The 15,047-nt window shown below is 36.7% G+C and overlaps 1 protein-coding gene across 1 annotated transcript in view; it reads left to right on the top strand.

Annotated features, from left to right (window-relative positions):
- The window catches only part of TUSC3 (tumor suppressor candidate 3), a 156,141-nt gene that overhangs the window by 99,632 nt on the left and 41,462 nt on the right, over positions 1–15,047 (top strand). Inside the window, exon 6 of the mRNA XM_065404969.1 lies at positions 14,579–14,642. Coding sequence (XP_065261041.1) covers positions 14,579–14,642 — 64 coding nt within the window. The remainder of the gene's footprint in view (positions 1–14,578; positions 14,643–15,047) is intronic.

Below are 15,047 nucleotides of genomic sequence, written 5' to 3'. Positions count from 1 at the left end.
CGTCTTATATACCTCTCACCTCCTATCCTGATTTTTCACACTTGCTATCTGGTTACCCTAAGGTCATGATCATGCAGTGCCTATACTTCCCGCACTGTTGCAGTGGAGTGGGGGTAAGCTGTACCTCATAAAGGGGTATGGCAGTGACCCCTGTATGCTTGGATGACTCTTGCTGTGTGTTGCTGGAGTGCGATATTTGGCAATTGCTTGTCATTCCTAAGGGTGCTGTTGTGTAGAGTTTCACATGGTTCACATTATATTATAACTAATTACTTCAAAATTTTAAAACATGACTACATGTGCCCATCCGCTGTCCTGGGCCCCTCTACCATAACTTAAAAATCACAACATTAAAAAAGGAGTACCCCTAAATATATCATCTCAGCCCATGCCCTCAGCAGCCTTAACAAAGAGCAGAGCAAAACAAAAACAAATAAAAAGGGCTTTGTAACATTCTCAAAATGTTAACAAATCTGGGCTGTGGCAGACAAAGGGACTAACAGGCAAATAACACTGTTTTCAGTGCTCTGACAATACCCAGCTTTATAGCTATTTCTCCTAATCCAGCCACTGATGTTGAACACCTGGCCCAGGGTTTGAATGAGACTGGGGCTTGGTTGAATCTTAATCTAGGTAAAGACACAGGTACAACCAGAAGCTATGGTAAGGTATATACCTGTGCTTTAGATCTGTGTGTGTCCATGTCTGTTCCAGCAGTGTCATATGCCCAGCTGTTCTTAAACACTTGTATAGCATCAATGTCCAGCAACCCTTTTTTTCATGTGTTCATCTTGTTAGTAAACTGCACCTATTTCATTTGGATGCAAACCCTACCATTGTGATCCTTGCCTTTTACCACAATGCATCTGCTCAGTTTTTAAGCAATGTAACTTGCAGGAGGGAGTATGTGATCTCAGTAGTCCAATATATCCACTGCTGGCTCATGAGGGCATCTCCCTCTGCATTGTCCAACACATCCTCCACAAAGGACAGATTAAGCATGATAGAATAAGACTATAAAGGCAGTGGTGTAAAATCTAAGTTAGGTCTGACAGACCTCAGCTCATTGAATTCAAGCAATTCTATGCGGAGCACATAAAGTCATTTTCTTCCCCTCCACTAGAGTAACTGTATAGTTAAGACTGACAAACTGTTTCAAAACATGAGTTAGTCTGGGGTTAAGAAGCTATCCTCATTGACACTCTACCCAAACAACTTCCCATTTTAACCCTCTGCCTGCTTTGCCAAAAGGAGAAAGTCACCAGAATTCTTGCTCCTAGAAATCTGAGCATGTGTATGGTTTACAGAGTCCCCATTTTCACAGAACCTAGACCTTCTTTCTCTTTGTAGCTTAAAATTTCTCGCAGGTATTCAAGATTTGTTTTAAATATTCTGTACTTTTTTTTTAATTTTGTATAAATAGAGTATTAGATAATCAGCTCTGATGGCTGAGAATGTAATTAAGAAAATACAGTATAATATGGAAAATACAAATCTTGATATTATTACAATATTCTGCTCGTGACAGCTTTCAAATATGTTTTCATTTCAACATTGTTTGCAGTGTTGTTGTAGCCATGTTGGTCCCAGGATACTGAGAGACGAGCTTTCAAACTATGCAGAGTTTTTCAGGTCTGACCTGAAGAAGAGCTTTGTGTAGCTTGAAAGCTTGTCTCTCTCACCAGAAGTTGCTGCAGTAAAAAATATTACCCACCCCCTTGTTTCTTCCATTTCAGTGTTTCCAGCATGGTAAAATGTGTAACAAATGTACTTCTCATTTTTTTAAAAAGGAGAAATATCCTTCAGAACTTAATTAATTAAAAGAACCCCATATGATAAGAGGTTAGTAAATTGAGTGGAGTTTAGTGCTCCCCACCCCTAGAATAATTTGATTCCCCCACACAGGCTAATTCAAGCATAAAATTCATGCTGCTTTATTCAGGTAACCACACTGGAGACAATTGTGGCAACTGAAATATGCAATCATGTTTAAATTTTAATGTGGGCTATCCTTGATGCTAATTGAATTGCCTCAAGGACTAAAATATAACTTCGAGGCCTTGTTTCAAATTATTGTGTTTCTCCTTTATTTACATAGTTTAATGGGGAGAAAGGAAGGAGCACAATCTACATTTAATATAAGTATTTTACTGAACCATGACACTCTAGAGATCTTAAGCATATGCAGTATTTAGAGAAACTAAATATTTTCCATTGTGGCTATTCTTGATTATCCTTTTGACATAATATATGTATGTGCCATCTCTAATCTAATACTACTAAATATTTAATAAGTTTAGCAATAGCATATAAATACTTAACTCTGCTTTGTAGAAATTTACATGCTCTGAACAAATGTTTGCCACTGACACTTGACATTCTCAGCTCCCATTATTTCAAAGTGATTTATGCCCAAGAATAGCAGAATTTTAAAATCTGAAAGGGACCAGATCTCCAAAATTCTCAAAACTGTTCAGCTGTGGGCCTTATTCAGTCATCACCCCCAGCCTGCCACACTTTTCCCCCATAAACTATGGTGAGGGGTAACGATTCGTTTTTCACTTTTATTTACCTATTAAAATCACTTGTCTAGAACTCCAGGCGCATTAAATACTTTGCATGTGCGTGCTTAAAAATAACCCCCCCAAAATTCAATTGGTTCAGTATCATCAAAAGGGGACTGCAAATAACAGCTTCTTTCCTCAATCCACCCAATCAATCAACATCCACAAGGAGAGCTTGCGGGGTGGGGGTGAGGGTGATATGCAGCATTCAACATTTGATGGGGCTTTTAAGGATCAGAGAAAGAGAATCACAGAGTTGAGGCCCCCTGACTGAAAATACTTTTGACCAATCCCCTCTTTAAGTCAGCAAGTAATAAGTATGAGAGCTTCCCCTGATTGCAGCTGCTATGGAATGACATAAGGAGTGAGGGTAGAATAGGTTAGGAATATTTTGATGCAATGTTTTTTGTTTGGAAAATGCCAGTTTGTCAAAACCAAAACTCTTTTTGCAGCAACATATCAGTTTTGACTAAACTTTCTTCTTGAAGTTTTCTCATGTCCAGGATGCAATTGAGAGAGAGTGAAAGCTAAGAATAGTCAATAGTTCACTGATTAGTGTACTCACCTGGGCTAGGGAAGAGTCAAGTTCAAGTCTGTGCTCTGGGTCTCCCCCACAGAGTTCTGTAATTACTGGGCTATTGAGTTAGTCTCTCCTGTCCAATGAATTTGTAATTATTTATACAAAGTAGAATAGCTCTAACAGGAAAAATTGTGAGAGTGATTCTGTATTCTAATAGGTGGAGCAATGGCTTGGGATATGGGATACTCAGGCTCATGTCTGTATTCTAGAGCAGGGACTTAAACCTGGGTCTGCTGTGTGCCAAGTGAGTGCCCTAACCAGTTGGCTCACCTGGATTGGGTTTTTGGTGATCCCTCTTTTCACAAAAAAATTCAAAGGGTCTCAGTTTTTTGTCTCAATGTGGACCAAAAATAAATACTAAAACCTCAGAATTGTTCATGAACTGGACTTCTTGTTTTCAGGCCAGCCCTAAGTGAAAAGTCTCTAAGGACAAAGGCCCAAACCACTTGCACCTTACATTTTTCCCAGAAGCAAATTGGAAGTCAGTACAGATTTCAGAAAAAAAAGCATAATATGTGGCAGGTCAGAAGTACCATTTTTAAGAAGCAGGCAGCCACAGTCTGCACTAGCTGAAATTTTAAGTACTCTTGAGGCATAGAACCATGTAGAGTGCATTGGAGCAGCTCAGGCTTGAGAAGTCTAAGGTATGGAAAGAAAGAAAATACAAAGTTGCATTCTTCTCACCAAATAGAGGGAAAATGCCACTGCTACCTCCAATAATCTGATAGCTTTACAAACTATATTTTATATTAGATCTAACTTAAAACTGTGGGTACACTCCCTTAAATGAGGTGGCATATTTTAGTTACTTTTCCTCAGCCTTAAAGCATTTCCTCATGTTTTACTGCATCAACCCAGAAGACTTGAGACAATGCAGTAGTTTTTGCCTATGCCACAATGTCCTTTGGATGGGTCACTTCAGCCAGGCAAAAACCATATGCTTGTCACACCAATCGTTTTGGTGGCCAAAACTGCAGTCTGACATTTAGGTTTAGATCAAATACTGCGACACCTGTGCCTGTACAAAGGTACCTTAAACTAAACCCTTTAGAACTCTACCCACTTCAGCATAGACACGGCTTCCTTCTAAACTCAGCAGGTATTTCCACTATTAAAGAGCCCTGCTCCATCCCAGAAAAGATCAGGACTCCAGAGACAGAGGATCTCCTTTTCTGGGTGCCTGAAGTCTGTGGTATTAAGCTCTACTTCTTCAAACAAGACATTACCTCTTCTGAAAAAGTGTTGGCAGGAGACATGGATTAAGAGCCAGCTGCTTTCTGACTTGCTACTGTCAAAGTCCCTGGCTCAGGCAGTTCTGTATCAAAGCTTCCAGTGCCCCCTTTTTATTCAGGTTCAGATCTAGGAGATGGATCCAGGGAGACTCCACAGCAGTATGTGGTCAGGGACTCTGTTAAATTAATTCTGGTCATCTCTGAGGCTGCCTCAAAGATTCCATTAGCTCCCCTAATATTGCAATCTGTGCTGCTGTATTAAAAGAGGAGATGGAATTCTATGGCTGGCACTTCTCTTCATGAGTGCCAGGTATATCACCTGTGTTATGCACATAGGCCTAACTTTTAGTAAGTTTGTGTGCTCAAGTTGCCAGTTCAAACACCTGACCCCAGTTCATAGATGAATAATGTGTGCACACACAACTCTATTTTTCTTGCAGTTATCAGGTGATTTACACATTCTCTTCTGGAAAACTAGGCCATAGTTTACTAGCAGAGAACAAGTTTCTTCTCTTCATATATTTCCTTCAAGACTATAAAGAAATGTATACCATATAATTAAGCACCTATTCTGAATCTCAAAAAGAAAAGCATTTCAATCTTCTTTTAGGATATTCCATCATAATATTGTTACTTGATATATCATAAGCAATAAACATTAACTATTTTTGTTACTGAATTAAAAAATAGCCTTTAATAAACCACACTTGCCACTATGAATGCTAGATTTTCAGCATATTGGTACAGTGATTTTTATAAACTGCCTTTAGAAATTCTAGTTCAAATCTGGTTACATTTTCAAATTAAATGTTAAGTGGTCTATTTATGCCTTCTAGTGAAGAAAGTTCATATCATTTATTTCCCCCTATGGGATGATGAGAGACTTGTCTGTGATTATATGCAAATATAGAGAAAATTGTTGGTCATGTCTAGGCAATAGGTATACCACTAGTAATTATAATTCCTGCCCCAAGTAATAGGCCAATCTCATATGCTGACACTTTCCACCATTTCAAAGTGCAGTTGTAGTCTGAAAATTGAGTAATATGTACAAAACTTTTTTATTGTTTTTAGATGTGTTCAGAGCAATGTTGTCTGACTTAAATGGCAAAAGAAACTTCTATTATCTATCTAATTTATCTAGGTAAGCCCTACAGAGCAGAAAGAGTTGGATTTTATTATTTACTAAATTCCAGTTAGAGAGGCAATCAGTTAAAGCCATGCAAACCTATAGCCCTCAGGTATTACTGAGGACATAATTTGAAGGCAGAGTTTGCACAGATTAATTGAGGCTATGATTTATCTTCCAGAATACTTTACTGTTGTTGATGTATGAGAAGGAGAGAATCTCTTTACTCTCAGATTTAGTTTGCAGAGTTGGAAATTAGAAAGAGAAAACACTTTCTTTTAAAGTGAGTACATCTGATGTAGAATACTTGAAACAAACTCAGAATCTAAGGGTAAAAAATTTTGATGCACTTTTCAGAGTAGAACTGCACTTTAAACAAACCATAATTATACACAAAACATAAAAGATAAAAAATAAATAGAACAATATGTCATGTCTATAAGGGAATAATTAGTAGTAAGACATTGCATTTATCTCTAATATATTGCTGTTTATATATAGTTATAGATATAGATATAGATATAAATAAAAATCTTTCTTTTACAAAATGTGACAACTTAATTTAACTTGTATTAAGCTATCACTTTAGTAATCCATGAAAATAAAAAGTACCAGTTTGGTGATAATGCTAAAGTGTAAAACCTTCTGGATAACTGACTAATAAAACAGATTCATTTTGTAAGTTACTTGTTACCACAGCTAAGGTGGCTTTAAGCTCTTCCCCAGTCATATCAGTGTTAACATTTAGGAGATAATGCTGCAAAAGATGAAGGACTTTGCAAAAAAGATATCTACTTTCAAGCATTGACCTTTCATATTCAGTTAAGTCTTGCTGAAGTCTATGGGGGCGTCTGGCCCTTATTGCTTGTTGTACAGTAACTTTGATCACTGAAACAGATTTGGAAAGGAACACAGTGCAAGACCCTGGATGAAATCTTTTACTTTTGTACCTGCAGTTTATCTAAAATGTCCTTGTTTAAAATTATTGCATTTGTGATTGACATTTGAGGATGCTGAAGTTCTCACATTATATTTTACCAGCTTATACTTTTCAGCTTTGAAGCACTGTGCAGCAAACATCAGTGAGGATATGGCATAATGTAACATTATTGAAGGAATTCTATTGTCTTGATTTGATGAAAGTAACACAGCACTGCCTAATAATTTGTTGAAAGATAATAATAGCGCTGCTCTGTTCAGACCAACATTTTGAAAACAGCCACGTAAATTAAGTTATTTAGGTAAGACTTTTCAGTGAGTGCCTAAAAGTAGTCATATAAAACAAAGTAGCTAGATTTTCAGAAGAGTTGAGCACCCAGAACTTCTATTGAAATGAGAGATGGTTTGTCAAAACCTGCAGAAAATCTGGCAAGCTTTCATGTAGGTGCCTAACCATGGAGTTTGGCACATAACTTAGACATCCATGTGTGAAAGTATTGGCCTTTCTTTGTTGCTTTGACAGTAATAAACATAAATCCAATGTTCTTGGCATTTTTAATATAAGATGATTTGTGGCTTCAAAACATGCAAATAGACAAATATAACTGCAAAGGAAATAACATTTTTGTGTGCAAAAGGCACTTACCTATTTTTATCCATAATTTTAAATTTCTATTTTAGGGACATACTCTGAAAGTACAATTTTTAGGCCTTTAAAATTACTGTGTATCCACCACCATTGCTTCACATGCAATAGCTGTGAATTGGTTACCCCTCCATAGTTCAGATTGAGATTACCCTCTCAATTTTTTCATACTCTGAAAGTGTATGCACATGTTGAAACATACTCTTCTTTTGTATCGTGTTTCCTTGCTGCCCATATTAAATATAACATCTAAGATATGATTTGATGAAACTGTACCCAGATATCAGTACCTATGTATTTTGAGTATCTGTTTGCATGGATTGGAAACATTCCATCTTGAGGCATTAATTAATTATATAACAATTTATATAATAATTTGTAGAATAATATAAATATTACATTTATAGAATATACAATTTGGTTTCCTGGCCAATTCATGTGATGCCATGTTCTGTTCAGTTCTTGATGAAACAATTAACAATCACTACAAATATACCAAGCTTGGGTCTTTCCCACCTGCATCACCTGACCTTAGACATTCTTGTAACTTGTATTGATTTTATTATCCCACTTTACCCATACAAATGTAACCTGATCACCTTTTATTGATAATATCAGTATTATCTTTACAGAGAAATTTGTAGAGTCACAGTGAATATAAAAGCTTATCCACATATACTTCAAAATTACATACAAGGATATCTGTTGCTTTAGCATCTGGACTGGCTTTTTAATAGACTCCTCCCCGCTTAGGACACATTAAGTTTGACTATCAGAAGACTAACAATTGTAGTTATTTTAAAACAATATTCATTTCCCCTACATATATGGACTGCCTGAAAGCCAAAATCAAACTGGTCATTTCATTGCAAACTCATGCTTCCCTTTTTAATCTTCCTCATCTACAGTTATATCCACTCCACTCTCCTTACTATTCTTTGTCTTCTGTTTTCTTCTGTCTTTCCATTGCAGCCAGAATCTGTTCTTTCTACAAAAAACAAAACAACAAGTTCAAGCAGGATTTCATCTAGCCTCTAATATCTTTCTAGGCATTTCTATGGCAATTAAAGTAGTATCTGAGCACTGAATACAAACATTTCAGAATCGTACAGTGTTTCCACACAGTAACAAATTATTTCGCCCCTTATTGGTCAGAATGCTATTGCTAATGTTTGTTTGTTTCTAAATGTGACTCTGAGAAAAGATGTCATATTCCTCTACAACCCTCAGGAGAGCTTGCACAAAGAGATAAGAATGCAGTGGAAAAGAGATTATGCTCAGGTTCATTCTGAACTCATGCTTACAACCCCCTACCCTTGCGCCCTCAGCAAAAAGGGTTCTGCCCTAGTCAGAGGATACGTAACAGTCAGCCTGGATTCTGACCACTAGGTATCACTGCAGCTGTGGATTTCAGCTGTCTTGATTGGATGTGGATGAAACAGCTAGCTAGGCCTTAACCCATTGAGGGCTTTAAAGATTAGGACCAGGATGTTGAAGCAGATCTAGAAGGAATAGGAATCCAACTGAATAAGTGAAGCATTGGTGTGATGTGCTCTTGTCTGTCTGTTTACTTTAATGGGTGGGCTAATCTGTGTTGTAATATCTGAAGTTAACATGTGGGTTTTCACAGTGACAATCCCTCTCCCCCACCCCAAGCCCAAACCTTGCAAGTCTATTTTGTGTTACAATGCATTTCTTGTTGGTCTAAAAGTTCAGAATGCAGAAATATACTAACATTAATCTAATTAATCTGTTAGAAATCTGCATGATACACCTCTACCTCGATATAACACTGTCCTCGGGAGCCAAAAAATCTTACCACATTATAGGTGAAACCGCGTTATATTGAACTTGCTTTGATCCACCGGAGTGCGCAGCCCCGCCCCCCCGGAGCACTGCTTTACCGCGTTGTATCCGAATTCGTGTTATATCGGGTCGCGCTATATCGAGGTAGAGGTGTATGTTATAGAATGCTACACATGAGAATGTCAAAATATTATTCTGAATCATCTGACTTCAAATTTTAGCTAGTAGTTGGGGGAATTTTGAGATTCACACTGTTCAAGTATGTGCATACATATATATTCTGAAATATTATTCTAGTATGGAATATCTCAGATAGCATTTTCTAAAATATTACAACATTTATGTGGGGGGGGGGGTTGTTGTTGCAAAGCCCAGTTCTAGTGGTTTGTCTTCTATTAATGGATTTTTTTTTAAAGTGGAAGTTGTGGTATTGTTGCCTCTTTGTTTAAAAATAAAACTCCCTGCTCTCCCCTCCCCCCCCCCCAGGCCAAAGGACTGCCAAGATGGGTAAGAAGAATTTGTAGTCTCAATATGTAATTATACTTGCTTCTGTAACCATCACTAATCAAACCCTGATATGTAGAGTTTATTGCAGACATATAATCTTTCTTTATTTAAAATTAAATAGTTAATACTTTGTATCTATGATGATGTAATAAACTAAAATATACATTTCAGGTGTTTTTAAGTCACTTATCACTTTGGTATCTAAGCACCAGTATTTTACTTGTTTGTTTTTTTATTTCATTAAGTCATTTGTATGTATTTTGTGTTCTAGGCATATTACATACAGTAAACAACAAACTCTAACAACATACATAAACCTATTTTAAAAATCAGAGCTCTGAATCCTTCCCAACAAGCAGCATGGCTTGTCTCATTACCTCCCTCCCATCCATAATCATTCCTCCTCCCCCAGGAAAACCTGTCATAACATGCAAATATTCCAGCATGCCCTAAAGGTCACCACATTTGGGACTTAATGACCCAGTGTTGGAAGGCAGTTCCAAAACCAAGGGCAGCTAATTCAAAATGCACTTCCCCCTAGCCCTCTCCCAATTATATCACTGGGCAAGCAGCTCCAATGCGTCAACTGATCTCTAACGCTGCTATATCATTTGGAGAGGAGGTAGTTTCTCAGGGAGACTGGACCTAAATTATCTAGACCCTTTCAGGTTTTTCTTTAAAGTTCAGGTTTAAAAAACCCTACAAAATTCTAGGTATTTGCTGCTACAGTATAAGCATTTCAGCATCTCATCTGTTATGTTTAGATCGTAAGAAACTGATTCTTCACTGTTTGTCCTTGTAAGTAGTCTGCACATCTGTGCAAAATTGATGTAAATGTCAAGGACTCAAACCATCTATTATATCAGAATAGTAGAATTTTACACTCAGTTTGCCAAGTGTAAATGACTACACCCGGTGTAAGAAAATGGAAAATCAGGCTCTAAATTTTCAGAGTTTGGAACTCAGTGTTCAGTCTTTTGTAGCACCAGAGCTGTTTGTTGGCACTTAACAAAAATGAATGTTAATTTGCAGGTTGGAGGTCTAGATATTTACATGTAAAATAAACCCATATCACTGACTGAATATACTGAAGAATTGTAATTAATATTTCCTACTGATACCAGAAACCACACAATGTAATTTGAGCAGTACTTTGTAACATATTTACTGTACTGGTTCCCACAGACAGCCCCTAAAGACTGTGGCTTCTCCCACATGGAGGGAAAGGAACCTGGCTTTAGGAAGCAACTCGATAGAGAAGATCAGGGTGGGGGTATGCTTCCTGCTTGCAAAGAGAGCATAGCTGTTTGGTAACAGTAACCAGCAGCAGCCAGGGAGCTGCCTCTCTACCCTATTGCAGTAATAAACAGATGTAGTTCTGTTGTTTATTGAGTTCGTGCCTGCATCATTATTCCTAAGGCTCTGGCTGACTGTGCTAACCCATCAATAAGTAGACTGTAAGGTCGTGTAACAATATTAAGTAAGAAAAAAAATTAAATAGCTTTGTCTATTGTGCAGTCAAATGTGAAGAGAGCCTTGTGTACATGAAATAAGAGGACACATTGGTAGGAAATTAACAGTAAGTTTTGAGAATAATATTTTTTTCTTTTATTTAAATTATCTTCCAGTGCTAGAATAAATATAGTGCTAGAATTAACAAATTAGACATGACAAAACAATGGTTGTGATCATAGGGTATCAGCAGCATACAATACAAATATGGAAAGATACTGAAGATCTTAGTCTATAAAATGGTATTGTGGTTTAAATTGCTACTATATGTATAAAGAAAGAGGAAAAGTCAGTAGTGCAGTGTATTATTTAGGATAAAAATGAGCTGCCAGATTGCTTCCATAAGATAAGATCATTTCATGTTACTCATACTTGTTAAAATCAATTTTAATTGCTTTAATGGAATAGGGACAATTAAAAGTATATCAGTAAAACTGACCCCTTCTGATATCAAGTATTTTACATGTACAGAAGAGATTTGTTTTCTCTGTATTCATTTGATAACAAGTCAGCATCATCACCATTGTTTAACAACACTATCTCTTGAAGACTGGTTCCTTGAATCCCCACTGTTCCTTTTTCCTTGCAATTTAGCTCACCCTGGAGATGGGCCAAAGTAGGGTACATGTACATTTCTATACATAAAAAGTGCAGCTGGACTCTCCCTCTTTCTTTTTTCTTTTTTCTTTTGTGTGTGTGTGTGTGTGTGTGTGTGTGTGCAACTTGGGGTATGTAATTAGCCCATTTCTTGACTTTTTCTTAAAAATAAAAATGATTTTATTATGTGTAAGCAACCAAAAATATTAATTTGTGAGAAATGTAGTTTAGATTGAATGATTTGATACAAACAGTTAATACTGTATTCGTAAATATACTATGGTATATTTTGTAAACATAATGAAGTCTTAGTCTACTACACTCTACTAAAATTGTAATGAGAAGTAGGAGACATTCACCATTTATTGTGCATGTTTAGGCCCCAGTCCTGCAAATGCTTAAAACACAGGAGACATCCCACTGAATGAGATGAGAGTGCTCAGGTGAATAAAGGCACACTAGAATCATACGACTGGAACGGACAGTGAGGTCAGTCCAGTCCCCTGTCATGAAACGTGCTTAAGTGTTTGTTTGCAGGAACGGGACCATAATTGTGTAGATCAAAGTCCACTGCAGATATTTTCTTTTTGAATTAGGAATTAGCACCCCTAGTTCCAGCATACTTTTGTCTGCTAAGTTTGTAAAATCCCAAATGTCACAACTGAGAGATTTATACATATACACAGAGAAGACCTTACTTTTCTCCTCCATTTTTCAAAAAAACTTGAAATTTTAGTTTTCCCTTTTGTTATTGGAAGGTGCCTGGGGACAGTGTTTGGTTTCCCATGTGAAGAGAGAGCTGGGATCAAATTGGTCTCCATTTGTTCCCATGGCTACATACAGTCATGTGGACTATAGGTTAGTTAGGCCACTGCTATCATTGGATAGCTGAGCAGGAATAACTGTTAGCATGGATCTGTAATTATAGTCAGCCTCATATGTAAGTAGTAATGTGAAGAGCAACACAAATGTCCCTTTTATGCTATTTAACACAGCAGAGCAAATAATGATGGTTTCAGAATCAATTTAGTTTAATTCAACTTAATAATTAACTATTCTCAAGTTAACTGAAAAATGTGAGTATTGCCTTCTCTTCTTTGACATTCCTCTATCTTGGGCTAGTTAGAGTTTCTTGGCTGGCTTGTCAAAAACTTACAGAATATAGATTGGCTTGCATCATGCCTTACTGTAAAATCATAAAGTCCAATCTTCTAAGATTAATCATTTTCTCTTGTTAGAAAAAAATGGTTTTTACTTGGCTGGGGAGAAATCACTGATAAATATGAACTTCTTAACCAAACTAAAGCAAAATTGAGTATTTGAACATATATAATGACTTTTAAAGAATAGCAGGTAGCCATCCACTGAGTAACAATTATTTTATGATATCTTATGGGCTATGCATTTTATCATAACAACATCAGCCAAAATTTAGTCAGTTTGAATAAAGGCATTTTTTGTGGCTTGAAGCAGCAGCATCTTTTATTTTTCTTTCGAGTTTGAAATCATTTTGGGCCCTAACATCGATAGTCTACATACAGAATTTTTTTTTAAAAAGTGAAAATTATAAAATATGAGGGGTAATACTGGCTCCCCTTGGCATCTTGCCAATGGCTTCAGTGGGGCCAGGATTTTACCCTGGTGCTTTAAAAATGCATGTTTGACTTTTGATGAGTATATAATTATTTCAAAAAAGTAATATGACAAGCTGATTTCACTGTCTGGTTATAGCACTTTTTTTTTCAGTTAGTGTGGTTATTCGCTATCCTTCAACAATAGCTAGTTTTGTATTGAAAACATACTTTCAATTTTCAGTGAGTCACTTGGTTTAAAAACAAGTCCACAAAACACGATATTTTCAAGTCATTATTGGACTATATATCAAAAACATCAAATTTTGAGTATATTTGCTCTTTAAAATGTCTTTCCATATCTAATAAATGTATCTTATTTTATTTATTGTAAGTTTCTTTTTTTCTTTTTTCTTTGGGGTGGGGGAAATTAAAGTAAATAAGCCAAATACAAAGGGAGAATATCATGACCACATTGAAGCACATGTCAATGTTATTCAATTGTTGTGCCTTGAGAGAACAAGTGCAAGTTGCCTTTCTCAGCAAGGATGATTCTCCCTCCTCCCCGCCCCCCCATCTACACCCTCCAAATATGAGAGTAGATGCTAAATATGATGCCCACTCTGAGACTGGGAAAGGATGTAGATTTTTTTTTCAGTGGTTCAGTAAAATTCTTTTGTATAAGCTAAGGAGTATGAGGACACATTGTTTTCAGGTAAGATGGTATTGGGAGACCTACTTTAACTGAAGGGATGTGCGGCATTTAGTGCTTCTGAGAAGTGAGTGCAGATGGCTGTGTACGTGAGGTTAGTCATGTGGCAAACTAAAATATCTTGTGATAAGGAGGTATAGAAGTGGCAGCGTCTCCAGTGGGTTGCAGATTCTGTGAATTTTGTAGCCTATGAAATGGTGGCTGTGTGATAGTCTGTTAACATTTTGGCAAAGTTCAACTTCCTTTCTCAAGCCTCCTGTTTTTTCACTTGGCATTTGAATATCTGTTAAAGCCATGTTTAGACATATCCCTGAACCCAGCCCCTTCCCAGTCAACAAGTGATCTTCAAAGAAGATGGACACACGCACACTCTTGTTGGTCAGTGTTACTAGTTGCTAAGAGCTATCTATTACTCATCCCTCCCATCATTTAAATTGCAATGGGATGAAGAACTTGGAATCGCTCAGGTGGATGAAGCTTGTAAATTAAATTTCAAAATATGTGGGATTTCTGATTCATGGGTGGCCAATCAAGTATAGCAGTTTTTACATATGGTGGACCTGGGCTTTAGATGTGCTTTTCAGATGGTTTGCTTTTAACAATGGTTTATAAAAAATGTAACTTTAGAAGTATATATCTTCTGCGGGCACTACACTATTTATGCATTGTTTTGCAAGACAGGTTTAATTTTAATTCTCACACATACTAAATCATGTCATTTTCAACATTTTTCACAGCCTTAATGATGATGTTTTATTTTTGTTTCTTACTCTCATTTTGCAGAGTTACATACATGGGAGCAGTCAGGCTCAATTTGTTGCAGAATCCCATATTATACTACTACTGAGTATCCTTCAGAAACCGATGGATAGAACAAGGCAAGCTAAATCAGAGTATGCTATTATATGAAATTGCTCTGACAGTGAATATCATTGAAGCTTTGAACAGGTATTGCATTTTCACTTTATTTACTATATGATTAAGCAGATACCTAGTGTTGTTGCTGTTTACTGTTGGGGAATGCTGGAGCTGCTGTCTCCTACTGTGTATCTATTTAACTGCCAACTCTAACAATCTGCCTGGTACAGTACTATTTTATATTTTTCCTTTCTTTTCTATCTTTAAATCATCAGCAGATATTTTTTCTTTGCTTTTCTCTTTGTATTGTCTGCTACTTTTAAAACTATTTTGCCTCAGCTTTCAGCTCTGTTAAATGTTGAGGAGAATATACGTGTTTTCTAGTTTGGAAAAA

The sequence above is a fragment of the Emys orbicularis genome, chromosome 5 (assembly GCF_028017835.1).
Source record: "Emys orbicularis isolate rEmyOrb1 chromosome 5, rEmyOrb1.hap1, whole genome shotgun sequence".
Taxonomy (NCBI): domain Eukaryota; kingdom Metazoa; phylum Chordata; order Testudines; family Emydidae; genus Emys; species Emys orbicularis.
This window is presented reverse-complemented; position numbering and strand designations above follow the sequence as displayed.